At 36.9% G+C, this 26,908-nt stretch overlaps 1 protein-coding gene across 4 annotated transcripts in view; it reads left to right on the forward strand.

Annotated features, from left to right (window-relative positions):
* Window positions 1–26,908, forward strand: part of Ocrl (OCRL inositol polyphosphate-5-phosphatase) — a 65,654-nt gene that overhangs the window by 24,062 nt on the left and 14,684 nt on the right. For 3 of the 4 annotated variants that reach the window (XM_047536520.1, XM_047536522.1, XM_047536521.1), the window contains exons 5-18: window positions 1,968–2,078; window positions 2,500–2,589; window positions 3,245–3,365; window positions 3,449–3,610; window positions 4,833–4,934; window positions 5,621–5,735; window positions 7,140–7,256; window positions 7,354–7,541; window positions 9,521–9,632; window positions 12,642–12,751; window positions 14,402–14,537; window positions 21,942–22,052; window positions 22,902–23,067; window positions 23,337–23,572. In XM_047536520.1, coding sequence (XP_047392476.1) covers window positions 1,968–2,078; window positions 2,500–2,589; window positions 3,245–3,365; window positions 3,449–3,610; window positions 4,833–4,934; window positions 5,621–5,735; window positions 7,140–7,256; window positions 7,354–7,541; window positions 9,521–9,632; window positions 12,642–12,751; window positions 14,402–14,537; window positions 21,942–22,052; window positions 22,902–23,067; window positions 23,337–23,572 — 1,877 coding nt within the window. The remainder of the gene's footprint in view (window positions 1–1,967; window positions 2,079–2,499; window positions 2,590–3,244; window positions 3,366–3,448; window positions 3,611–4,832; window positions 4,935–5,620; window positions 5,736–7,139; window positions 7,257–7,353; window positions 7,542–9,520; window positions 9,633–12,641; window positions 12,752–14,401; window positions 14,538–21,941; window positions 22,053–22,901; window positions 23,068–23,336; window positions 23,573–26,908) is intronic. The other variant, XM_047536523.1, reaches the window with a different exon arrangement.

A 26,908-nucleotide genomic window follows, 5' to 3' on the forward strand; every position in this document is an offset into this window, starting at 1 on the left:
CTGCTTATTGTAATGCATCCATGGTTGAGAACTACTGAGAGTTGCAGGGAATTGTTAGACGAAATGGAAGATGTAATAGGGTTTGCAGAACACAGAGGTCCTGAAGAGCTTTGGAAGGGAAGAGAGGAGAGGCTGGGTTATGGGATAATTTCTCCTCTTTTCCAAGCAACACGGTGAGAGAACATCCAATGTTATTTTATAAACAATTTCTGGCTCTTAAGTAGGTCAGTTTTATACTTGCTAAAATATTTCTTTCAAGAATTGTGAGAGAAAGAAAATGTTTATTCTTGTTCTAAATTTCTATCAGGTAGAAACTGCTCTTTTTTAACTACTCTGAATATAAAATTATCTGAGAAAGGGAGGACTTGGTATGCCCTGAAGGAGTTTGTCTCTATATCTTCAAGGCTGCTCCTAATTGACACTCTATTCATCTTACTTCCTTTGTTTTCCTCCTTACAGTGGCACCCTCATTAATTTTCTTATCTCTGCTACATTTGGATACCTTCTTTCACATTTTTCTTCATTTTTACCTTTTTTTCTTCTTCTGAACAGTAATTTTATTTTCCTTTTTAAAACTCATTATATGAAGATAGAAACAACAAAAAATTTAGAGGACCAAAGAGAACCAAAGGTTCAGAAGTGAATTTCTACCACAAAAAAACTATGATTTTTATATTTCTTTGCAATTGACAAGTGTGGAAGAGTCCGGTTCAAGAGTTATTTATTAAATGCTTTTTGTCTATGAAGTCTGACATCACTGTCACCAGCAGAATGACCAACCAGCCCAGGACTGGTTTGCCTGGGATTTTTCTCAGTGTTGGTGTTGAAAATGTTGAGTTGTAGGATGTTCCTTAGTCCTGGACAATCCTGAGAAAGTTCCTCACCCTAGACCATGGAAAGTATTTAGTAACATATATATAGCCTGCCTCTTGCCCTTAAGGAGCTCATGGTTTCCAGGGGTGTGGAAAAGCAGCATACCTAGTCAACTTGTTAGGATAAGAATGTAACCAGTGTGATAGCACCCACCTGTATTCTCAGCTGCTTAGGCGACTGAGGCAGGAGGATTGCGAATTCAAAGCCAGCCTCAGCAACTTAGTGAGGCCCTAAGCAACTCAGTGAGACACTGTCTCTAAATAAAATATAAAAAGGGGCTGGGGATATGGCTCAGTGGTTAAGCACGCCTGGGTTCAATCCCTGGTACCAAAAAAAAAAAAAAAGAATGTAAACCAATATATATATATATTTTCTGAATCACAATATCCAAACAGTTGAGTTAGATAATAACTATGGGCATCAGAAAGAGGGAGATAAGATGTTATAACTCTAAAACATTAAAGCCCAAGGTAAATTTGTGTCCAGTTAGCTATATTTGAACCAGAGCTCTCCTGTACAAAGATCATTATATTGCTTTTGCAAGTTCATGTAAAGCACACATTTTTCAATTGGTGTAATGAGATGTAGATGTTTCTTTTCCAAATACTTTGGACCAGTTGCACTATTTTTAATGAGTTCATAAATTTAATTTACCCTGCACCTATAAACAACCATTCTATTTCCTTTATCCTCTTAATGCTTCAGATATTCTTACTGTATTATCTGAATTTGAAATGGTAGGAATTTCCAGCTCATGAGTAGGAGGCGAGTGATTGAGAAATTTATCTTTTCCTAGAATTTGGACATTCCTGCATTGCCATCTGAGAGATAGATCAGGTTTAAGTACGTCTATCACTAGATCTGGCTGATGTTTTAACATAGTTCATCATCCCTGAGACTACTGTCTTCTTCCCTTAAGCTTCCCTCCTTGCTTCATCTCCCTCTACCACATCTCATCCCTTATACATGTGCCTCCTGTGTTAGAGGTCTGGAATCTTTTGATCTGGATTTTCTGTTAACCTAAGTTGTGAATATTATCTCAATACAGCATTGTATCCTATAGCTGTATGTGTATGGATTTCAATTCTTCTTAGGTGGCTGCAAAATTCGGGTTCAGGGGGACTGGACCAGAGAACGCCGCTTTGAAATCCCTGATGAGGAACACTGTTTGAAGTTTCTCTCAGAGGTCCTTGCTGCCCAGGAAGGTAACACAAAATTCAGTGCTTTACTTTCTATTATTTTAATGGGAATGAAATACTGACACATTGGTTCAGAGGCAGGTGGCCTTTAGCAAAGTGCCTTACCCTTCAGCCTTTATAGTTAATTTTTTTCTTCAGGAATGAACCCAGGAATAGGTTAGGGAACTAGTCTATTAAGCTATAAAGTTACTGAGTCAATTTCTAGAACCTTCAGTGTCATGGCATACAGTTTACCACACATTGCAATCTTCCTTCTGCCCCCAGATGACCCCAGAACTGCCCTTGTTTCCTTAGTCTCTTCTGTAACTTTCAGAAATGGTGCTGGCCCCTGCATTTGAGGAGTGTTGAGTGAATGACTTTATATTTATGATAAATTCCATTCAGAACCGGGCTCCCCAGTTTCTGACAATGACTCTTATCTTTCCAGCTCAGTCACAGCTTCTTGCTCCAGAGCAAAAAGACTCATCTAGCTGGTTCCAGAAATTAGACACTAAGGACAAACCTTCTGTGTTTTCAGGTACTGAAAGGATTCTTTTATCCCTGGTTGCTGTGATCATTTCAGATCATTTAGATTTTATTAGGCCAGATGTGGATTAAAGCCAATGTCAGACACAGTCTCTTGTGAAGTGGCTTTATTGAGTCCACAGCCACTGACTAATATTCACTCCTAATCCTATATGTCATATAGTAGCTCTTTAGAAACCAGCTTAGCATAGTGGAAACAAGAATAGACTCCAGAGCCAGACAGCCTGAGTTTAAACTCTAAGTCTGAAATTTACTAGTTATATGATCGTGGTCAAATTACTCAACAACTCTGAGCTTCCATTTCCTTTTCTATAACATGGGAAAATTCTTGACAGTGCCTACTTTGTGAGGTTTTTGTGATGATTAAGGGAGAAAATAATATTATCCCTTACTGTCAAACAGGTATTGTGCTAACTCTTCAATAAATGTTAGCTGTTATTATGCAGGTTCCAAATTAATGTAAATGTCTGTTCTAGTTAGTGTGTCAATGCTTCAGGGTTGATGTACTTCTTCCCCCAATCTAAGTAGTTATAACCCTTTTGTTATCTTTCTGTTTAGTAATACTGCTGATCCAATCAAAGCCCTGTCTACCCTGGCTATATATTAACTTTCTTCCCCAATTTGACTTTGGGTTCTATGACCTTCAGGGCTTCTTGGATTTGAGGATAATTTTTCATCTATGAATTTGGACAAGAAAATAAATTCACAAAATCAGCCTACGGGGATTCATCGGGAACCCCCACCTCCACCCACTTCTTTGAATAGAATGTAAGTCCTACATTGAAGCATTTTCCCAGTAGGAGACGTATATTTTAGGTAATTTTACTTTGAATTCCTCATTTATTTGCTAGGCTTCCACGTGAAAAAGAAGTTTCTAACAAGGAACAGCCCAAAGTGACCAACACCATGAGGAAGCTCTTTGTACCAAATACCCAGTCTGGCCAGCGGGAGGGTCTCATCAAACATATCCTGGCAAAACGAGAAAAAGAATATGTCAACATTCATACTTTCAAGTTAGTCTCTTTTCTACTTACTTAGTCTAAAATGTTAGGTATAACAGACAATAATAGCCTTTAGATAATCAAGGTATTACTTAATTAAGAATCAAGCATGAAAAAAGGGAATGGTCATTTGATTTGAGTCCCTGCCTCTATGCTGGTCAATAGCATGCATATCCAAAATAATTTAGATACTTCAATTTCCCTTGGTTTTTCTACCTGTTAATAATGTCGTGTCTACTAATGTTTCTATCCACTCTTAGGGAACCAAATCAAGCTCACATGTACTAGATAATTGTCCCCTAGCACTTTTCATACCCAAGTATGTTTATCTATCTGGGCTTCTGAATTTTTTTCCAACCAATATTGGAAAATTAAAGTTCACCATTACCACTTAACTTACTTTGGTAAATTAAAGAAAGTTACACCAAGTCCTCTTGATTGAAAGGTCTGTCATGGGATTCTTTCCTCTGTATTATTTTTCATTGTACCTTTACCTCATTGATATCCTCTTCTCTGGACCTGGTATGTGTGGTGCAGGGTGTGTATCCCCAGTGTGAAGCAACAACACCACTCTTTGTTATTTATGAAGAGAATATATCCTTTTAGTCCAAGACTCCAGTTCCATCTGCTGTCCCATTATGCCTTATTTATTCTAATTCAATCATAACTATATCCCTATGAAAACTTTCAGTCTCTCATGTTCCACATGATGCTTTATATTTGTATGTAAACACTTAAGACAGCCAGGAGTTTTCCCTTCTGCTTTCCCTCTTAATACTATATCTGCCTCATCAGAATTTCCTACACAGATGTCCTTGTAATCCTTTGGGAAGTGAGTTTTTGGATGCAACTACAGTTCCTTATGGAGCAGTTATCCATATTAGACTCACTTGCCACATGAAGATACCCCTTTCCCATCCATAAGCTTTCCATTCAAGTAAGAATTTGGATGGGTTTAACTGAAAGAAAATGTGGTAGAGCAATTAACTTTGTGTTTTTAAAATAGACACTTGGCTCCTTTCTGTAGGTTCCTTCAATGTGAAATTTAGGGAAAATAAGTTTACTGCCTTCGTACTCTACATGCAAGAGCTTTTCCTTGTGTGTGTGGAAAAACATTTTGAGAAATTATGTTGGCTTATTGTGAATATACCCTTGTATAGAAATGACAAGAGAGGATGTCTGTTTGTTCATACTTGACCTTTGTTTTCAAATTATTTTTGGTGTAATGTATTAGATTTTTTGTTGGAACTTGGAATGTGAATGGCCAGTCTCCGGATAGCACGTTAGAACCCTGGCTGAACTGTGATCCAAATCCTCCTGATATCTACTGCATTGGGTAAAGAACACTTCTAGAACTCCCTTTTGGCAATGTTTGGTGTTAGTTTACGTGATGATTTACCTTCTTTTAAAAAAATATTTTGTAAAACCCTACTGTGACTATGTATATGAAAGTTAACTTGTGAGTCAAATTTGTGAGATCAGAAAGGAACAGGTACCTAACATGGTGTAAAGAAGAACCTATAGAAAACTATATTCTAGATAGAAAATGAGACTTGAGACCAATTTAAAAAAAATTTTGTAGTTATAGATGGGCAGAATGCCTTTATTTTATTTGTTTATTTTATGCGGTGCTAAGGATCACACCCAGTGCCTCACATGTGCTAGGCAAGCACTCTGCCACTGAGCTATAGCCCCAGCCTCTTGAGGTCAATTTTAATAATGACTCTAGCTGGGTTGTAAGAGCAAAGCACTACCAATATCCCTTTAGGGAGGTTTTGTTTGTTGCATACCCTATTAATACAATAGTGGGGATTCATTCTTTAGGGGGAAAAAAGCAACTTACTTAAGTTACTGATAACCTTACTTATTTAACTTACTATAACCTAGGTCAACAGAACAATTCTATAAAATTTCTCTCTTCCGTTCATTTTTGGTGCAATGTTTCTCAGCAAGGAGACAGGACAGGAGATAGCCAGAGATAATTATGGGAAAGGTATAGATCTCACTTCTTCTTTCTCTTAGATTCCAAGAACTGGATTTGAGCACAGAGGCCTTTTTCTACTTTGAATCTGTGAAGGAACAAGAATGGTCCATGGCTGTGGAGAGGGGTTTGCATTCCAAAGCCAAGTATAAGAAAGTAAGCTGCATTTAATAATCTTTTTAGTATATGACTAAATAGAACTTGCTGAGAGTTATTCTATTATCTATAACTTATTCCAAAAGAATGGTTTAATAGAATTCTCTCCTATATATGATACTGGGATAGGGAAGACTAAGCCTTCATACTTATTTCCTAAGAAAAAGAGTTCTCTAAGCTTTCTGATCCAATATTTTTATTGCTTAGGTAGGTTTTAGGAGAGAACAGTTTTATTTTTCTCATATCAATAATTCAATACAGTTACACATAAGGTAATTGATTTGTGCTATGAAAATTGAAGAGTGATATTGTTCACTGACATGGTCAGACTTAGATGCTTTATAGAAAAATAATATGAAGCACGTAGTTGCAAAGACTATACTTTGGAATCAGAACAAATAATAGAAGTGTTGTGGAATTTAAACAAGTTCTAAATGTGTTTGCAGGTCAAGAATAGAGTTGACTTAAACAAGGTGATCTAATTTGTTGGTCTTTAAAAGAACTTTGTTAGAGGCATTTAGCTACCAGAAGTATTATTTTAATTACAGGGCTACCATCCTAAGCTCTTTAAAAGGAGTAATCTGAGTAATTTACCTCTATATCTTTTAACAGTTTATATAGGTAACATAACTCCTAAAGATATTGTTCTTCTCATATAGGTTTTGTTGAGTACATATCTCAAGGTCTTAGTGGTAGAACAATTGCTTAGCCTGTGCAAGGCCCCAGATTCCATCCCCAGCACCACCAAAAACAAATAAACAAACATCTTAGACACATTTATATCTCTTATTCAGAGGTTAATAATAAAGAAAAAAGAATTGCTGTTTATAGATTTAAATTTCTTAGAAAATTAGAAATCAGAAACTAGGAAAAGTGGAAAAAAGAAACTGGGATAGCAGCCTTGTCTTTGTTTTTTAACTTTTAATGTACTCTTGGTAGGCTAAACAGAGATTGAACAAATAAATATAGAGTTTAGTGTACCTGTTGTTATTCAAGGTTTTTTTGTGTGTTTTTGGAGGGGTGTAGTACTAGCTGAACCGAGGAATACTCTACCACAGAGCTATATCCCCAGCCCTTTTTATTTTATTATTTTGAGATGGTCTTGCTAAGTTGTCAAGATGGGCTTTGAACTTGCCATCTTCCTGCCTCTGCCACCAATTCTCTGAAATCACAGGTGTATACCACTGCTCCAGCTAAAGCTTTTAACTCTTATTGGTTAGCCAGATTAGAGGTTCTCCAGAGAATTTTGATTTCTACTTTATGGGATCCAGTGAGAAATTAGAGAATTTGGATTCAGATTTAGGGATCAGTATATCATTTTGGTGAAAAAAAAATTCTGTAAAGTCAAATATACAGTAAAAAGTGGTATTAACACAAACCCTTTGTAATTCCCGGCATTCATAGGTTCAATTAGTCCGCCTGGTTGGGATGATGCTCCTTATATTTGCCAGAAAGGATCAGTGTCGGTATATCCGTGATGTTGCTACAGAAACAGTTGGAACTGGGATCATGGGGAAAATGGTGAGTTACTTTGGAAATGAACTTGACTATTTTTATGTCTGTGAGAAATCGAATTTCTAGTTTTGTGTACTAACTGAATAATTGCTTTTGCTAACAGGGAAACAAAGGTGGGGTAGCTGTGAGATTTGTGTTTCACAACACTACTTTCTGCATTGTTAATTCTCACCTGGCTGCCCATGTGGAAGACTTTGAGAGAAGGAATCAAGATTATAAGGACATCTGTGCAAGAATGAGCTTTGTGGTCCCCAATCAGACTCTCCCGCAACTGAACATTATGAAACATGAGTGAGTGGCATATCTCCCATAGCCTTTGAATAGTAGGCATAAGAAGAGATTAAATGTGGTGAGAAATTACAGAGCTGTGAAGACTGAGGGATTTCCATTTAAGGACTGGGGTCACAAAGAACAGAGGGTTTTTTTTTTGTTTTGTTTTGTTTTGTTTTTTAGGAAGAGCAGACTCATTGAGATAGAGGAATTGGATTTGACATTAGAAGAAAGGTTAGTGGTATTAGTGGAGCATCTAGAATAATGCTGAAGGGATCTGTTGATTAGAGTCAACTTTTGTTTTTTATTCTTTTTATTAAATAGACGTGTAAATGTAATAAAGATAATATTAACAGTAACAATCCCTCATTTCTCATCCTTTACTCTCCCCAGCCATCCCCAATCTCCAAAGGAAACATCCTTAACAGTTGGGTGTGTATCCATCTACATCTGCCGTTGTCCATTATGATAGCCAGTAGCCATATGTGGCTATTGCGCACTTGAAAATGGCTATCCGAGATTGAGATGTGCTGTAAGCATGAACTATACACTGGATTTTGAAGACTTAGTAGGGAAAAATGTAGACTATCTCAAAAATTTAATTAATCACATGTTGAAATAAAAAATTGGATATATTGGGTTAAGTGAATATTGTTTTTTCATTTGTTTTACTTTTTAAATGTAGCTACTAGAAAATTTAAAATTGTATTGTGACGTGCATTATAATTAATTCCATTCAACAGTGCTATTCTAGACTTCGTACATATACAAACACACACATGCTTATTGTATGTGACCATATTGTCCTGTTTATTATGGATTTCTTTCCAAGCCGGTATATGCAAATCTGCATTATTATTTTTAGTGGTTGTGGTTATTAACAATAGGAGTAGCAGAAAGAGGCCAGTGAATAATGGGACTTAATAGGTATAGAAGTAGAAATTCTTTAAGGAATAGATGGATTGATGGTGGAAAATTATTAATTAATTAATACTGGTTATTATAATTCTAAAAGTGTGATTTAGAATAAGTAGTTTGAGATGGGAATTAAGAAAACAAAGGATATTTTAGGGAATTAGAATCAGTAGAGAGTAGGATAATTGAGGAAAGAGTAGGGAAGGGTCGTGGTATTGGAACATTTCCATATTGTTCCAACAGTTAGGATCATATAGAATTCTGTTTCAAAGTGATAAAGTCAAGGTCTTGAAATTTATGCTCATGAAGTTGCCACACAATTAGATATACTTATTTCCCCATTATTAAAAAATTTTCATGTTGTGTTTGAAATTGGTAGCATTACTCATTGGAAACTTGATAGCTCACAAGAGAATCCATTTGAGATGGTAATTTTAGGGTCTCCCTCTCAGCACATCTCAAGTCTTGACACTGTGATTAGGAGCTGAATATCCTATGGGATTCCAGTCTCCTCAGCTGGAACTTGGCCTGCAGATATTGGGCAGGGGTAGACAGGTTGGCTATACTGGAGAGCCCTGGACCTAATTTTCCTAGTTGGTCACTCAGACAGCTGTCCTTCTGACCATGCAGAACTTAGCAGAGAGTCTGCAGAATCTCAGAGCTCTGAGAGTCAGAAAATGTTCAGCTCTCTTCCCCTAAATACCTGGCAAGCAACCAGGCAAAATTTTGAAGCTTGTCCAGCAAATAAACTGTATGCTCTCAGTCCATTAACTCCTTGGCTACTGAATCCTACACATATACTCTATTTCCCAGTTTTGTTCTTCATATGCAGAGTGCCTGTTTTTCCATCTATTTTATAATCCTCCTCTCCTCTCTCTCTCTCTCTCTCTCTCTCTCTCTCTCTCTCTCTCTCTCTCTCTCTCACATGTTGATAGTGCTTGCCCCCAAAGGGTTAATGACAGTTTTAAACCTTTATAATGATAAATGAATCCTTATAATAATCTACCCATTTTCTTTTCTCCGTTCTTCTCTGATTTTTTTATGCTAATTCTGCTACTTCTGTTCATATATTTCTTGGTCCTCAGTGTTGTAATTTGGTTGGGAGATTTGAACTACAGACTTTGCATGCCTGATGCCAGTGAAGTGAAAAGTCTTATTAGTAAGAATGACCTTCAGAGACTCTTGAAATTCGATCAGGTAAGTAAGATTCCATGACCAAGATTATGAGAAGTATGAGATAGACACATGGCAGGCATGTGTTACTCTAGGAAGAGATAGAAAAGTCATACTGTCTTGCAAAAAGTGTGACTAGTGATGAATTGAGTGCATACAGTATTTGTAGTGCTTTGATTAAGTGGATGGGCAGAGGGGATATAACGTTGGTGGTGAAAAGTAAACATAACATTAGCAAGCAGAGATTTGTGTAAATGAGCTGGAGAATGGGTGGGGTTAATTGGAGAATACTTCCTGGAGGAAGTGGACCTTCAACTCTGTTGATGTGGTTTGGCAGATGGAACAGGGAAAACTATTCTATGATTACTTGGCAGGCTGAGCAGTAGCTTGGAGGTTATTTTAAAAAAAAGGGAGGTCCCATGAGGGAGATTGGGAAGCACCAAAAGGAGATTTGTTTGGGAAGAATAGCATAAACTATAATCTAATTGGAACTGATTGGTTAGTTGGGACTTAGCTGATATATAGCTCTTCATGTTAAAACCTTGGAAAAAGCACTGGCTCTGTGACATTCAGATAAAACCTGATATTCAGGAACCCAGTTCCCATATAAGTGAGACAGGAAGTATATTTGCCCCTAGACCCTGCATGTGACTTAAATTTTTACTTCAGTATATAGATACTGACCATTACAAATTAGTGCATTTTTATGGTGGAGTTCAGTTTATTCCATAAAACACATTTAGGTTCTGGTAAAATAATTCTAGTTAGAGTCAGTGTGAAGTAGAAAAAATGAATACATTTTCCTTTGTCTTAAAATTTTCCCTTTTGGAAAATATAATTCACCCAAGGGAAGGATGATTGGTTGCCTAAACATCTTTGAAGAGTTAAATCCTTTCCAAGATTGGTTTTTATTGATTCATCCAAATGAATTATACAGAATGGTGGGTTTCATTGTGGGATATTTGCACATACATAAAAACACAATTTGATCAAGCTTTTTAATTTTTTGATTAACATACATTTATTGTATGTATTAATACTGTTCAATGTGATATATCAGCACATGCATGCAGCATGTATTAGTCAAATCTGGTTTCCTTTTATCTACCTTCCCCTCCACCCTTCCCAGCCTTTCTATATTCTTTATTGAGGTTGCCTTTTTTAGCTTCCACATATGAGAGACAACATGCAGTATTTGTGTCTGACTTACTTCCTTTAACAATGTAATAATCTTTAGTTCCATTCAGTTTATTGCAAATGATTAGGATTTATTTCATTCTTCATTATGACTGAGTAATACTCCATTGTGCATATATACCACATTGTCTTTATTCATTCATCCATGTTGGGCACCTAGGTTGATTTTGTATCTGGTATTGAGAACAATGCTGCAATAAACATGGGTATGCAAGTATCACTTTGATATATTGATATTATTTCCTTTGAATAGATACACAGAATAGCATAGTACTAGCACAAAAATGAATGCTTCTGATTGAGGAAAGTAATGTTTTGACTTAATTCATGTGTCTTTAAATCCTTATGGAGAGCCTTTTTGGCCTTTAGACATGGTCAAAATTCAAATGTTTTACAGTAGAATGGTTTTTGTAGGGAACTTTTGTTTTGAGGGTGCAGGTACCAGGGATTGAACTCAGGGGCACCTGACCACTGAGCCACATCCCCAGCCCTATTTTGTATTTTATTTAGAGACAGGGTCTCACTGAGTTGCTTAGTGCCTCACTGTTGCTGAGGTGGCTTTGAACTTACAATCCTTCTGTCTCAGCCTTCTGAGCAGCTAGGATTATAGGCATGTGCCACCGTGCCTGACTGTAGGGAACCTTTCTTGATCGTTTGCCTTTGTATTGAGTTTGACTGGCTAATTTCTTGGCATTTCTTCCTCTTTCCTGCCTCCAAAAGAAGTACAGTTGGAGTAAATTCTGAATCTTTTGTAACTCTGCTAAAACAATTGAGCGAGGATAACTTTCAAAACAATTTGTAACTATTCCTGAAATCAGTTTTTGGAATTATCCATTCAACAATTGTTTGTACTTAATTATAATTTCGCTGGATCGTTTCTGCCCAGCTCCAAGGAACTTATTATTCAAATTTCATGTTTCCATTTTACCCCTAGCATTATTAGTACTAAAAAATTAGTGATGTGCAAATAATGAGCATCCCTTATGATGGTGAATTTAGATGCTGTGGGAATACCACGATTTTATTCATAAGATACAGAAATTTTATTTATGTATTCCCCCACAGTTATAAAAGGTGTAGAATTAGATACTTAGGAAGGGAAGCAGTGTCCAGGCATGGAAGTGCATGCCTGTAATCCCAGCTGCTGGGGTGTGAGTCTGAGGCAGGAGGATCATAAGTTTGAGGCCAGCCTCAGCAACTTAGTGAGACCCTGTCTCAAAATAGGAGAGAGGAGGCACGGGAAAGGGGAGGAAATGTGGAATAAATTTGACAAAAATTACACTGTGTACATGTATAAATATACCATGGTGAATTCCACCTTTATATATATCTATAAAGCACCAATTAAAAATAAATGAGTGGAAGGTAGAGAGTAGAGAAAGAGGAAGTGGGAGAGAGGAAGAGAGGGAAAGTTGGGGAACCCGGAACTGTAATGGAATAAATTAAATTCCATGCATGTATGATTATGTCAAAATGAACCCAACTATTATGTACATCTTTAATACACTAATAAAAGGGGGGAAAGTGTTGGGGATGTAGCTGAGTGGTATAACTACCCTGGGTTCAATTCCTAGTACCACGAATAAAAAAAGAAAAAAGAAATGGGTGCAGTGACTAATCAACCTGATTATCACTTATGTTAAGAGAGTATTATGCTTAGGGACTGGGGTTCTGGCTCAGTGTTAAAGTGCTTGCCTAGAACGTGTAAGGCACTGGGTTCAATCCTCAGCACCATATAAAAATAAATAAAATAAAGGTATTGTGTCCATCTACAACTAAAAAATATTTTTTAAAAAAGAGGGTATTATGCTTATGTGATCTTATTCCTATCTGTAGCTAAATATCCAGCGCACACAGAAAAAAGCTTTTATCGACTTCAATGAAGGGGAAATCAAGTTTATCCCCACTTACAAGTATGACTCGAAAACAGACCGATGGGATTCCAGGTAAAGTAATAAGAACCTTCTCACAGAATAAGTTAAGTCTTAATCTTATATTTCTTCCTCCTCTGTTAGTAAGAGACTAGGAAATTTTTTTGTCCATACCATAAGAAGAGATAATAACCTAATGGCTCAATGCTATTATCAGAAAGTTTTTAATTGTGTACTCAATGGTGATCTTATCTTAGGAAATTGTTACTTATTTGTCAGGGCTGGTTAAGTTTCATGGGCTGCCTATAGTAAATATTTTTATCACCTCAACATACTTGCTTAAGTTTTTGACTTCTGATCTTGCCCCTGTTTCTCACCTGTTGCCCTCTTCTGGCCCTTTGTTCCCAAAGTGCTTCTTAGCTGTTTAACTCAGGATACCAGAAGGTAAAAACATAGGGCCATGAAAGGTTGTTCTAGCACAGTAGTTCTTAATCCTGAGAACACATTAGAATCACTTAGAGATATTTTTTAAATACTCATGCCTGGACCCCATGTCTGCCACTATTGGAGAAGACTAAGAATCATCTAGGAGACCCTTTGATTTCCTAATCACTCCAGTGAAGTGCTTCTGTCAGTAAGTTCTTGGTAATTATTTGTCTTCTCCCTACTGTTTCTTTGTTTCTTACAGTTTACTAGCTGGCTGAACACAGAAGCTTGAAAGAGAAAGCATCCCTGAGCATACTCAGCTGCTTCTTTCTCTGAGGGCTCTGGGGCAGCATGGGGTGGGAGGAGTCTGTATTCCTATGTTCCAGTGGAACCAGTCAGCAAAAGAAAAGTGACACTAATAGATGATGTATACTTTACCTTGTTTCTTCTACACCTCACTTGAGATCCAGCTGTAGAGCTTCTGATAAGAAATATTCATGTCATCTTCTAGATCAGGCATACAAGGTATTGCTTATTTGAATAGAATGATAAATAGATTTCTCCATATCCTTAGTAGTTCATGGATAGTTACATGCTCATACTTACATGCTTCGATGTTAGTTCATCTCTTTCAGAAGAAACTGCATTTGTCCATAAAAGTCTAGGTTTAAAGGAGAAATCTCTTATTGGGTCTGTCCAGAGATTAAGCCTCGTTTAGTAATACAGGATTGGATTTATTTTTAAAAAATTATTTTTAGACCTTTATCTTATTTATTTATCTTTATGTGGTGCTGAGGATCGAACCCAGGGTCTCACATGTGCTAGGCAAGTGCTCTACCACTGAGTTACAACCCCAGCTGAGGACTGGATTTTTAAACCTGATTAGTTATCTGTCTGTGGTGACATGTCATTGCAGTTCATAGAGCAAAGAAAGAGGAAGTGTTCAGAGTAGATAGAATCCTGAACTTCTGGGGATATTTTAAGAAAATTGTTGAAGATGTAAACCTAATCTTAGGAGAACCATTTATTCATTCATTAGATAACTGTTCATTGAGCACCCTCTTTACACCAAATACTATACTTATGTGCCAGGAGTTCCATGGCAGACAAGCAGAAACAGTCTCTTAACAGAGCTTGCATTGGAGTCAGGAAGATGATAGGGGTCCTTTGGAAGGAGTACATGGCTCTTTAGGAGCATATAACAAAAGGGCTTAATCCAGATCTTACACTGGTGTGGTAGGTAATATGTTCATCTGCGGTTTGTTCTCGCTATACCTCATTTTTTTTTTTAATTTACAGTGGAAAATGTCGAGTTCCAGCCTGGTGTGACCGAATTCTTTGGAGAGGAACAAATGTTAATCAGCTTCATTATCGGAGTCACATGGAACTGAAAACCAGTGACCACAAGCCTGTTAGCGCCCTCTTCCATATTGGGGTGAACACTTGTTTGTTCATTCATTTGTGTGTTAAATATTTCTAGAGCATTATTTAGACTGTGAGCCATATATGATCCATAACTGAATAATCATTTGCAGGGTTGAAAAGTTAGTGCCCTTAGTCCTCCCATTTGCTGTCCTTATAGTTCTTCACGTGCCAGACCTTTTCGTGATACAGAATTTTCTCATGATACCTAATGATTGGGTGGTAACCTGAGCCTCCTAAAGTCAGTAGCATAAAGAAGAGTTGGAGGCTAGGTATTAAAGGATGAATGGCTTTTCATCAGATAGTAAGGAAGGGAAGCATTTCTGAGATAGCTATCACCAGCATTGCTTATCCCACGCCTCTTTTAAAGAAGAATGACTTTAGAACTTTTCCAGGCTGGGGAGATAGCTCAGTTGGTAGAGTGCTTGTCTCGCAAGCACAAGGCCCTGGGTTCAATCCCCAGCACTGCAAAAAAAAAAAGAACTTTTCTTGGAGGAGCAAAATTAATTCTTGTTCTTTGAATATATTTTAAATTTTATCAGGACAGTCATCATTTTATTTTTTGTCCATTTGAAAATTATGAGATTTTTTGTTTTTGTTTTGCTTTCATTAGTGCATTATAGTTATATAGAGTAGTTGGGTTCATTTTGACAAAAATCATACATGCATGAACTTTAATTTACTCCATATCAGTCTCTGGTGCCTCCTTGCTTCCCCTCTCCTCTTCCCTCCCACTCTTCCCTTCCTCTACTTTAGTGGTCTTACTTTCACTTATTTATTTGACTGTTTTTAATTGACACTTTATAGATATACATAAAGGTGGAATTCACTGTGGTATATGTACATACACATAGCATAATTTTGGTAAGTATATTCAGCGTTTCCTCCCTTTTCCTCTCCTTTGTTCCTCCCTCCTCCTCCTTCTACTCCAGTGATCTGATCCCCCACCCCTTTTTTCTTTCTTTGCTCTAGCTTCTTCATATGAGAGAAAACACTGGACCCTTGATTTTCTGAGTCTGGCTTATTTCACTTCCATCTGTGTACCAGCAAATGCCATAATTTCATTCTTTTTTACTTATTGGTACTGGGGATTGAACCCAGGTGTACTTTGCCACTGAGCTACATTCCCAGCCCCTTTCAATTTTTATTTTTAGACAGGGTCTCACTAAGTTGCTTAGAGCCTTGCTAAATTACTGAGGTTGACCTCAAACTTGTGATCCTGCTGCCTCAAGTCTCCTGAGCCACTGGAATTACAGGCATGCACCACCACATCTGGCTATAATTTCATTCTTTATGGCTGAGTGAAACTTCATTGTGTATATATACCACATTTTCTTAAACCATTCATCCATTGATAGGCAATAATGCTGGTTCTATAATTTGGCTATTGTGAATTGTACTGCTGTAAACACCTAGGTGACTGTATCACTACAGTATGCTGATTTTTTTTTCCTTTGGGATAAATACCAAGGAGTGGAATAGCTGGGTTGCATGTGTGGTTCCACTCCTAGTTTTTTTTTTTTTTTTTGAGGAAACTTCATACTGCTTTCCAGAGTGGTTGTGCTAATTTGCAGTCCTATCAACAATGTATGAATGTGCTTTTCCCCCAACATCCTCACCAGCATTTATTATTATTTGTATCCTTGATAACTGTCATTTTGACTAGATTGAGATGAAATCTTAATGCAGTTTTAATTTATGTATCCCTGGTTGCCATGTTTGTTTGTTTGTTTGTTTTTGTGGTGCTGGGAATCAAAGCTAGGGCTTTGTGCATGCTAAACATGTACTGTACCACTGAGTTACATCCCCAGACCCCATTTGGAAGTCATTAAAATAATAATGATCAGTACTATTAAACTAGTAGCTGTGTGCCAGGAACTTTGCTAGACAAATTTTACACATCTCACTCCCCACAACGATTTGAGTTAAATATTTCCCATATAACAGATGAGCAAATGGAAAACTTGCAAGTTAAGATAACTTCTTTGAGAGTATTCAACTAGAAGGAGAGCTGAGATTGAAATCTTAAGTCTGTTTAACTCCCTAACTATGGCCTTTCCACTATCCCACAATTCCCCTATTCTAAAGTACTTTTTTTGACTAAATATGCCTTCAGATATTACTTTTAGCCCATCAAATTCCAGTTTGTACTTGGGGACTTTCCTCTTTTCTTCATTTGAATTCTCTTAATCCATTTTATGAGGATGTTTTTCCTCAAACACTTACCTCCTTGGTTTAATAAGCTATGCTTGGTTTTTTGTTGGTGTTTCTTTTCAGAAGCTTGAAATTTTTTTTCCTGGTACTGGGAATCAACCCAGGGGTGCTCTACCACTGACCTCCATCCATAGCCATGTCTTTTCTTTTCTTTTCTTTTTATTTTGAGACAGTGTCTTGCTAAGCTGCCAAGACTGGCCTCAAATTTGCAACCTTCCTGTCTCAGCCTCCCAAGTGACTAGGATTATAGGCTTGCACCACCATGCCTAGCAGAACCTTGAAATATTTTTAATTCTTTGTTACACATTAATCCAGAGCTCCCAGTGGGATATTTTTTTAAATTTCCAGGCTTTTTGAATATTTTTGTGTATCTTCAACAAAGGACTCTCTTTCTATTTTTTAATGATTTTAAAAATTGTACAGCAGTTTCAAAGAGCTTTTCCTTTCAAATATACATCTAAGCAGAATTTACAAATATGGTTGAAGTTCTTCAATTCCTATTCTCAGTTCCCACTTCTAACTACCTAAACCCCCACTCACCGGCCAGATCAATTACCCCTTATAAGTTTATATCTTCCTAGACCAGAATTGTCCACTAGAGCTTTCTGTGATGATAGAAATGTCCTGTATTTTTGCTGTCCAGACCAGTTGTTTCTAGGTATAGGTGGTTATTGAGTACTTAAAGCGTGACCATTGTTACTAGGAACTGAATTTTTTTTGGGGGGGGGCGGGGGCTGGGGATCGAACCCAGGGCCTTAAGCTTACAAGGCAAGCACTCTACTGACTGAGCTATCTCCCCAGCCCCCCTGAATTTTTAACTAGGTACAATTTGTAAGCAATTTAAATTTATATGTCCCCCATGTGCCTAGTGGCTATTGTATTGGACAGTTCAATTCTAGACCTTTGCATGTGCTTTTTGTTTACCCATAGACAAAATACTGTTTTGTGTACAACTTTGTGTATATTGTGAGTAGTCTCATACCATGCATGTTGGTTTGTAACTTGTTTTTTTTAACATTTAATAGCATGTCTTAGAGAGCTCTCTGTAATATTACATAGTGATCTAGCTCATTGTACTTTTATCTGATTCCTAATTTTGTTGGTAATTTCTATTTCTGAAATGAATATATCAGATGGTGAAATTCTTTGGTTTTCCTCACCTCATTATCCTTAATGTGCCATTAAGTCATGTTAACCCACTGAGAAAAGGTTTGCTTTTATTGAGTAACCACTCCATATTTTGGACTCTTGGGCATGCTATGATTAGAGGCTTTAAAAACCACATTATATTTTTACCACCATTGGCACCTACGACTTGTTAGCAGAGGAGCCAAATGCTCTGTGGTCAGTTAATTTCAGAAGACTTGCTGTGGGCTGACTGAGATTAAACTGAGATAGGGTTCCACTCCTGGGCTTGGTACCATGATCCATTGATTGATTCTCAGACTCCCATGGACAGAATTCTCTAGAGAGTTTTTAAAATATATGGATGCATGGGCACTCCTGGAGATTGTGATTGGTAGGCCCATGCACCCATGGTATTTAAGACAACTGGGTTAATTCTTTCACATACTTCGTGTTTTAGAAAGAGTCCAGCTAGAGGTCCAGCCATTACCTCTGGTATACTCTGGCAGTGAGCAAGTTTTGTATCTTTTTTTAAAAATATTTCGTTTTAGTTGTAGGTGGACACAATACCTTTATTTTATTTTTATGTGGTACTGAGGATCAAACCTAGGGCCTCACACATCTTAGGCAAGTGCTCTACCACTGAGCCACATCCTCAGCCCCAAGTTTTGTATCTTGATGTTCTCAACCATCAGAATATTCCTTGCTTTGGTAACTTTGCAGGTTATTGTAATAAAAAGACATATGTAAAATACTTTTTTGAAATAAAAAGTTTGCAAAATTTCGTGAAAGTATAAAATTCATCTTAACAGTATGTATAATATGGAACCTGGTGACACTAAAGTGATTGATCCTCCGTTCCCTAAGAGTTGTGGTTCAAATATGTAATAAAACCTCTCTAGTCTGAGATCTTTGGCTCAGTTTTGATGTTCTGTTTTAGAACCTTTTCTGTATACATGAATCTTTTTTTTAAAACATGGATTATTGTGAAGTTTTTTCTTCTGAAAAAGAAACTGATGTCTCAGTAAGTTAAAAATGTTGTTATTTATATTAACTTTTGGCATTGGTTTGTTTGAAGCTCTAATATTTTTTTAAAAAATACAGCTATAACAGGAAGTTGAAAGTGCTGTGTCAGGTGGGAAATATTTTGATTAGTCCAGATGATTTGTTTGTTGTCATGGTTTTACTCCAGGACATTTTGTGTTGACCATTTTCTAAAATGGCACACACCTTTGCCATTATATAATCTGAGCAGTGCTATTATGATTCTTGGCATTGTGCATAACAGCTAATGGAGTTAAATGCTTTAATCGTATTTTCTGCTGTTTCACTACTTTATGATGATTGTGAAAACAGTAATGGGTATATTTTGGCACTGTCAATATATACAATGCAGAAAATCATTTTTACCACAATCATCACGTTTCTTTTTTATTATTATTTTATTGTATACAAATGGGATACATGTTGTTTCTCTGTACATGGCGTAAAGGCATACCATTTGTGTAATCATAAATTTACATAGGGTAATGCTGTTTGATTCATTTTGTTATTTTTTCCCTTCCCCACCACCCCTCTCACCCCTCTTTTCCCTCTATACAGTCCTTCCTTCCTCCATTGTTGCCCCCCTCCCTAACCCTAACTCTAACCCTAACACTAACCCCTCCCACCCCCCATTATGTGTCATCATCCACTTAGTAGCGATATCATTCGTCCTTTTTTTTTTTGAGATTGGCTTATCTCACTTAGCATGATATTCTCCAGTTTCATCCATTTGCCTGCAAATGCCATAATTTTATCATTCTTTATGGCTGAGTAATATTCCATAGTATATATATACCACAGTTTCTTTATCCATTCATCAATTGAAGGACATCTAGGTTGGTTCCACAATCTGGCTATTGTGAACTGAGCAACTATGAACATTGATGTGGCTGTATCTCTGTAATATGCTGATTTTAAGTCCTTTGGGTATAGGCCAAGGAGTGGGATAGCTGGGTCAAATGGTGGTTCCATTCCAAGTTTTCTAAGGAGTCTCCACACTGCTTTCCAGAGTGGCTGCACTAATTTGCAGCCCCACCAGCAATGTTTGAGTGTACCTTTCTCCCCACATCCTCACCAACACCTGTTGTTGCTTGTATTCTTGATAATCGCCATTCTAATTGGGGCAAGATGGAATCTTAGGGTGGTTTTGATTTGCATTTCTCTTATTACTAGAGATGTTGAACATTTTTCCATATGTTTGTTGATTGCTTATAGATCTTCTTCTGTGAAGTGTCTATTCATTTCCTTAGCCCATTTGTCGATTGGATTATTTGCATTCTTGGTGTAGAGTTTTTTGAGTTCTTTATAGATTCTGGAGATTAGTGCTCTATCTGAAGTATGATTGGCAAAGATTTTCTCCCACTCTGTAGGCTCTTTCTTTGCATTGCTGATAGTTTCCTTTGCTGAGAGAAAGCTTTTTAGTTTGAATCTATCCCAGTTATTGATTCTTGCTTTTATTTCTTGTGCTAAGGGAGTCCTGTTGAGGAAGTCTGGTCCTAAGCCGACATGTTGAAGCTCTGTTGGACCTACTTTTTCTTCTATAAGATGCACGGTCTCTGGTCTGATTCCGAGATCCTTAATCCATTTTGAGTTTAGTTTCGTGCATGGTGAGAGATATGGGTTTAGTTTCATTCTGTTGCATATGGATTTCCAATTCTCCCAGCACCATTTGTTGAAGAGGCTATCTTTTCTCCATTGCATATTTTTGGCCCCTTTGTCTAGTATGAGGAAATTGTATTTATTTGGGTTTGTGTCCATGTCCTCTATTCTGTACCATTGATCCACCTTTCTATTTTGGTACCAATACCATGCCGTTTTTGTTACTATTGCTTTGTAGTAGAGTTGAAGATCTGGTATTGCGATACCCCCTGCTTCACTCTTTCTACTGAGGATTGCTTTAAATATTCTGGGTTTTTTATTCTTCCAGATGAATTTCATAATTTCTTGCTCTATTTCTGTAAGGTACATCATTGGGATTTTAATTGGAATTACATTGAAATCTGTATAGCACTTTAGGTAGTATGGCCATTTTGACAATATTAATTCTTCCTATCCAAGAACATGGGAGATCTTTCCATCTTCTGAGGTTTTCTTTAATTTCTTTCTTTAGTGTTCTGTAGTTCTCACTGTAGACGTCTTTCACCTCTTTCGTGAGATTGATTCCCAAATATTTTATTTTTTTCGATGCTATTGTGAATGGGGTAGTTTTCCTAATTTCTCTTTCTGAAGATTCATCACTTATGTATAAAAATGCCTTAGATTTATGTGCATTGATCTTATATCCCGCTACTTTACTGAATTCACTTATGAGATCTAAAAGTTTTCTGGTGGAATTTCCTGGTTCCTCTAAGTATATAATCATATCATCAGCAAATAGGGATAGTTTGAGTTCTTCTTTTCCTATTCGTATCCCTTTAATTTCTTTGGTCTGTCTAATTGCTCTGGCTAGAGTTTCAAGGACAGTATTGAAAAGAAGTGGTGGAAGAGGGCATCCCTGCCTTGTTCCAGTTTTAAGGGGGAATGCTTTCAGTTTTTCACCATTTAGAATGATATTAGCCATGGGCTTAGCATAGATGGCCTTTACAATGTTAAGGAATGTTCCCACTATCACATTTCTTGAAGTACCAAATATATTAACAATGGAGCAAGAAAATTTTCTTCCCAAATATTTATTATTACCAAGCTTCTTAACTTAGAGATTTAATTTTTCCAGAAATTAGACAGTTAACCTTACCTTTACTTTAAAGTGTATGCTTCTGTAATGCTTACTAGATTGATTTATGTTTGCTTTAGTAACCTTTTAAAAGTTTTTACAGACTCTTGGAGATTCAGAAGTTGAGAGAACATAAGACTAAAATAAAGATCTGTTTTCTTTCAGGGGAAAGTTGTGGATGAAGCACGACGTCAGAATTTTTAGGATGTTATTCACACTACAGTTTATTTTAAAGGATTGTTGTAATGACTGATTAGATAATCTCAAAGGGAGATGAATTGGGAGCATGTAAGACTGAAAATATGTTTTTTTTTCTTTTAGGTAAAAGTAGTGGATGAACGGAGGTATCGGAAAGTCTTTGAAGATATTGTACGCATCATGGACAGGATGGAAAATGACTTCCTTCCTTCCTTAGAACTCAGCAGGAGGGAGGTGAGCAAAGTACATGCCTCCTAGTCTACTGCATATTGTGGTTAGCACAAAGGAGACTATAATACTTAGAAAAGGCATCAAGGAGCCAGGCATGGTGATACAGGCCTATACTCGTAGCTATTCCAGAGGCTGAGGCATGAGGATTGAAAGTTGAAGGTCAGCCTGGGAAATTTAGCAAGCCCTGTCTCAAAATAAGATAGAAAGGGCTGAGGCTGTAGTTCAGTGATAGAGTGCTTGCACAGCATGCAGGAAGACCTTGATTCCGTCCCCAGTATGAAAGAAAAGAAGGGAAAATAAAATTCAACAAGGCAAAGTGGTTAAGATTGTGTGTGCTGAAATTAGACCACCTCCATTTAGGTTCCAATACTGCTATTTATTAGATGTATGACTGCCAGCAAGCGTCTTACACTCTGTTTCCTTTATTGGATTAAGGGCATTGTAATATGAGTTAATACATGGAAAGCTCTTAGAATAGCACCTGGCACCTAGAAAGCCTCCATGTTAGCCACTTTTATTTAATATTTCAGAGTTCATGGTTCATATCTCAGAAAACAAGATTTGGTCATGGAATAAGTACTCTGGACTAAGATTGGGGTAACCTCTTATGATTCCAGGGCCAATCAGAGTAGCCTAGAGAAGTAGTAAGAGCCACCTAATTCCTTCTATGCTTTTGTGAGTTTAATAATGTATGGTAGTATATGATGTGAAGTCGGCTCACTTGGTGAATGCATATGGAAGTTACCTTGTTAATTATTACCTTATTCTCTATTCATATTCTCTATGGAATAATCCAACTGACTTACTTCCCCTACTAGTGATGCATGTTTGTGTCTGTCTGTTATTCCCCAGTTTGTGTTTGAGAATGTGAAGTTTCGGCAACTACAAAAAGAGAAGTTCCAGATCAGCAACAATGGACAGGTTCCCTGCCATTTTTCTTTCATCCCTAAACTTAATGACAGCCAGTACTGCAAGCCATGGCTTCGGGCTGAACCTTTTGAGGGCTACTTGGAGCCAAGTGAGTGTTCCATTTACCATTGTCTCTGCTTGTCATGTATCATCTCCTTAACACTCCCATACCATTGCCTTAACTTCTTGTTTTCTAACCATATGTCTCTTACCTTCACTGTCATTATATTGATTATGCCTCTTTTGTGTGTCCAGTTTACTCCCTTTTGTTGCTTGGTGATTTTTTTTTTAGAGGACACATATTCTTTTGGTCTCATACCCTTTTTACTTTTCCTTTTGAAGTTTCTGTATTATCATGTATCATCTCTTCTATTTCAGATGAGACAGTGGACATTTCTCTTGATGTGTATGTCAGCAAAGACTCTGTGACCATCCTGAACTCAGGGGAAGATAAGATTGAAGATATTCTTGTCCTTCACCTGGATCGAGGCAAAGATTACTTTTTGACCATCAGTGGAAATTACCTCCCAAGTTGTTTTGGTACATCCTTAGAGGCTTTGTGCCGAATGAAAAGACCAATCCGAGAAGTACCAGTCACCAAACTCATAGACTTGGTAAGAAACATAAGACATAAGCCTTCAGTACATGTAATCTTGGTGATACTTAAATGATGTTCTTATCTCTGTGCTTTTTGTTTTGGGTCAGGGGGACTGTTAAGTGCTACAGAAGAATGTTACTTTAGCCCTACTTTGGTTAGATTAAGCCTAAGAAAGGAGAGACTTAATTTGTAGTTAGCTCTCAATGGGAATATAATAGATAATATTAAGCTCACCAAATAAAATTAAAGACTCCCTTATCAAAGGTACAATGCATATTCATTAAGTTTTTCATACATTCAAGTCACTTTTGTCTCAGTTGGCAGTATGTGAGGTACAATAAGTGGAGCAGGTGGTGATTATTCTTATGAATATGAGAAAACCGAGACACAGAGACATCAACTTGTCCAAAGTCAAATAAGTTTGTGACACATTTATCACCCACATTTTTCCCACTCCTGCTCCAGTATTCTTCCCTATGCTACATTATATCCAAGCACAGTAAAACTTCCCTGCTAATAGAAGCCTGTAGTGAAACCTTGGAGAACCTGTATTAGAATCCTTGGTGGTGCTTATTAAAATAGAGGTTTCTCCCACTGCTCATTTCTGGAAGCAGAATCAGAATCGTTGTGTGGTCTAGGAATATGTATTTTATCAGCATCCCACTAAGGCTTGATACTTAATGTGACTCAAGAAAGGAAAGGAGGATAATTCCTGCCCTCAACCAAGTTATAGTATCAATGTCCATATGAGGGAAATGCACAGTGTTTTAGTAACATAAATTGCTTTAATAACAAGTTCATCCAATTGAGAACTTTTCTTCTAAATGAAAATATTATTGGATTTGTGGGCAGATCTCTTTGGGCTGCAAAAGTATATTCTTGATCTTTTACCCAAGAAAGTAAGGCCAAGTGACAGTCAAACTTTATCGTTACTTTAAGTATTCAAATTGATTCCTTTGGCATAGCCAGACCAAGTGATCACATCATCTAGTGGGGAGGGCCAGGTCAGTGAGCCAGGCTGCTGGCTTGTCTGAGTGTGATCTGTTCTGTTGCCATGGAGTTGTTTTAGCTGTGACTTAGATAGCAGATTAAAGCACTTGAGTCCAGTCCCAACATTCTTTCTTGGAATTATACTTGTTTCCCTAGAGCCCTCATGACTGTTTTATCACTGAAAGAGAATCATTTTCTTAAGAAATTCATATCCTGCCATCCTGCTGTTTCTCATGATAATTGTTTTTTTTCTCTACCACCGTATTCCTGCCTGTCAAATTCAATGTTTCATCTTTTAGAATACATTTGGAATAATTTTTTCCTACCCTCTTCCCTTTATCCCCAATACCCTTTACCAGCTTTCTTTGTCCCAGATTTTTATTGTGAAGTTTGTCAAGCCTGTGGAAAATTTGAAAGGACAATGCAACAAACCCCACATGCCTTTATACATATATACACTTTTTTTGCTGTACCATTTGATGTATCATGTCAGTTTACCACTAAACTCTTCAGCTTGTATCTCTTAAGAAAAAGGAAAAACTTCTGTTTATGTATAATACCATTATTACACCTAAGAAAACAGAGTTATCCACAAAATCATTTAACATCTCGTCCATAATCAGATTTTTGCAGGTATGCCAAGAATTTATTTTATAGCTTTTTATAGCCCAAATGCAATCATCAGTACATCAGTTCATCAGTACATCTGGTAAAGTCTTTGTAGTCTCTTTAAGAGTAAAACAGTTCTTCACTCCTTCCTTTAATGATACTGACTTTTTTTTTTTTTGCAGCTCTGGGATTGAACCCAGGGGCACTTTACAAATGAACTATACCCCCAGCCCTTTTTTTTTAATTTTGAGAAGATTCTCAATAAGTTGCCAAGGCTGACTGTGAACTTGAGATCCTCCTGCCTCAGTCTCCCAAGTTGCTGGGATTACAGGTGCATACCACCAAGCCCAGTCTGTTGTCTTCTTAAGAATCTCATATAGTTACCCAATCAAGGTTCCACCATTTTCTAAATTTGTCTAATTGTTTCTTCTAGGCATTTGTTAAATTATCCCTGCATACTCTCTTTTCCCCTTTTATTTCCTATAAACTGAAACCTAGCTTATTTTGGGTCAAAATTGGTAGAGGCATTATTATAGCCTTTGTAATATTTTTTCCTTATTAATTCTGGAAGTGATTGGAAGGATGCTCAACCAGCATAAAAAATTACATAAAATGTATTATCAGGTAATTCTGCCACATTTACCCATGAATAGAAAGTAGCCAAAATCATTAGGGAATTAATGGTTCTATAGGAAGCCCTCTTCTTTGTGTGTATCAGTTATTCAATGTTAAAAAATAGAAATATGATCACTTTGAATTACAGAACTTCTCAGTTTTTATTAAATTGGTATGGTCATCATTTTTTCTTTTAAAGCTTTTATTTTGTAAGATTTGGGGTTTTTGCTCCCTTCACAGTCTTGCATTTCAGTGTTATTAAATTCCTATATCTCATTGATGAGGAAATTACCCATTTTAGCATGGGGTAATAAACAAGTAATCTAAAATAATCAGTACTCCATTATTAATTCCTTTGTACTCTGTTTTGACTTAATTTTAACCTTCTGAAATGCTTTTTTAGGTTTAATGTTTGTGTGTTTTTCTAAGACCCAAGATGGTATTTCAAATCCCATGAGATGATGCCATTGAGAGTGGTACCCATCCATTATTGTATTATGTACTTTAAAATTATGGTGAAGACAGACATCAATCTAGCATGTGTGTTTTCTCTCTATGTACTGTTACAGAAAGATTTTTGTGCCATACCCTGCTCCTCAGAATGAAATAACTGGCATAAATCCTTTCATTCTTCCTCCCCTTCTCAATAATAGTCACTTTGCCACTCCTAGAGTAGTTGAGATTAGCACAAACTGGAAAAAGAAAACAATCTTCTGTTTGTTATTTTCTTTATTCTTTTCCAGAATTAATAGATTTTTGGGGGGGCTGGGGAGATAGCTCAGTTGGTAGAGTGTTTGCCTTGTAAGCATAAGGCCCTGGGTTCGATCCCCAGCACCCAAAAAAAAAAAAATCATTAAAAAAAATAGATTTTTCTGCTTATTAAATAGCATATAAGTAGCAAATAATCATCAATATTTATTTGGTACACACTGGATATAAATAGTATGAAGTTTATGTGGGTTCCATAATTTAGTGGTTATGAAAGTATACTTAGATATACAGCATGGCTAATTTCTGAATCATGGTTAGTAGTTTGGTTAGAGATAACCTGAACAGTAACTATCTTTACTAGCTAATGTCCACTGTATTTCACAGATCATTGTTTTAGAAGGTCATGTAAAGTGAAGGTTATAGAGCT

This window comes from Sciurus carolinensis, chromosome X, assembly GCF_902686445.1.
Source record: "Sciurus carolinensis chromosome X, mSciCar1.2, whole genome shotgun sequence".
NCBI lineage: Eukaryota > Metazoa > Chordata > Mammalia > Rodentia > Sciuridae > Sciurus > Sciurus carolinensis.